Consider the following 1,103-nt stretch of genomic DNA (forward strand, 5'->3'; position numbering starts at 1 on the left):
GCGAAAATATGAGTGTCTGATATGCTGTAAAATATGGTACTTAGTTTTAAAATTGTACTTGAAATATTTTTAATCCTTAGAATTTATATATATATATTATACAGATGCCATTGATACAGAAGTTGCAAATAATTCTCCTTTTTAAGGTATCAATTCAACCTGTAGCAGATTTGGAGATTGTCCCATCAGTGGTGGAAGCCGAAATTGCCGATTCAGTTATTGTACCTCTTCGTTTCTATGGTTATGAAGATCCGGGTAGGTATTATTTAAAATTCTTTTTCCAATACGATATCTTACCTCCATTCACAAAATAGCTTTTCTCGATTAGTACTCCCCTCTATCGGCACAAATTTTCAATGCTCGCCACTAGCCTTCCAACTCCCTCTTCTGCATATCCACATGTAAAAGATTATGCAGCAGCTCTCCATCAATAGGAGTGCGACACAACCCCTATCACAACCAGTGCCCTCTCCATATTTGCAATTGTTAATCACATCATGGTTGACAGTAGTACTTGCTTGTTTTTGTCGGAAATTTTCTTTTATACTACCAACTTAGGTTTTCTTTGCCAAGTTTTTGTTATTTCTCTATTTACAAGTGCCTTTTTGTTAGTGTATTGTCGATCTCGCTCTGTGGCAAGTGATGCCTGACCAGGTATACTTTCTTTTTTATTTAATTTGCACTGTCCATCCTGTGACCATGCTCATTGTCAATTACATTTTAGCTCTTCCTACCACAGACCTGATGTACAATTCCAGATGATGGTTGTGTGTCTCCATTCAATTGTCCTCTATGTCGAAACAATTGTGTCACAGGGTTAGATTACGCACACCATAGTGATGTGGTGTTCTGTAGAACTGCTAGTAGTTCTCTATAGTGGTCTTTTGCTTCATAAATATGCGTGTCTCAATCGTATACTCACAGACACGCATGAGTAAAGCAGACAGGGATTCCTGCCCATCTCTGATGCTCTGTGGTGTTGAAAGTTTTCCTACTGTGGACCTGATGTATACTCCAGATACTACCAGTTAGTGAATTTAGTACTATGCTATATTAATGTGTGTGTGTGTGTGTGTGTATATATATATATATATATATATATA

The 1,103-nt window shown here is 37.1% G+C and overlaps 1 protein-coding gene across 2 annotated transcripts in view; it reads left to right on the forward strand.

Moving 5' to 3' along the window:
* The window catches only part of LOC106466897 (nuclear pore membrane glycoprotein 210-like), a 138,062-nt gene that overhangs the window by 54,535 nt on the left and 82,424 nt on the right, over positions 1-1,103 (forward strand). For both annotated transcript variants that reach the window (XM_022394975.1, XM_022394976.1), the window contains exon 13: positions 147-255. In XM_022394975.1, coding sequence (XP_022250683.1) covers positions 147-255 — 109 coding nt within the window. The remainder of the gene's footprint in view (positions 1-146; positions 256-1,103) is intronic.

This window comes from Limulus polyphemus, unplaced genomic scaffold, assembly GCF_000517525.1.
Source record: "Limulus polyphemus unplaced genomic scaffold, Limulus_polyphemus-2.1.2 Scaffold2415, whole genome shotgun sequence".
In the NCBI taxonomy this organism is placed as follows: domain Eukaryota; kingdom Metazoa; phylum Arthropoda; class Merostomata; order Xiphosura; family Limulidae; genus Limulus; species Limulus polyphemus.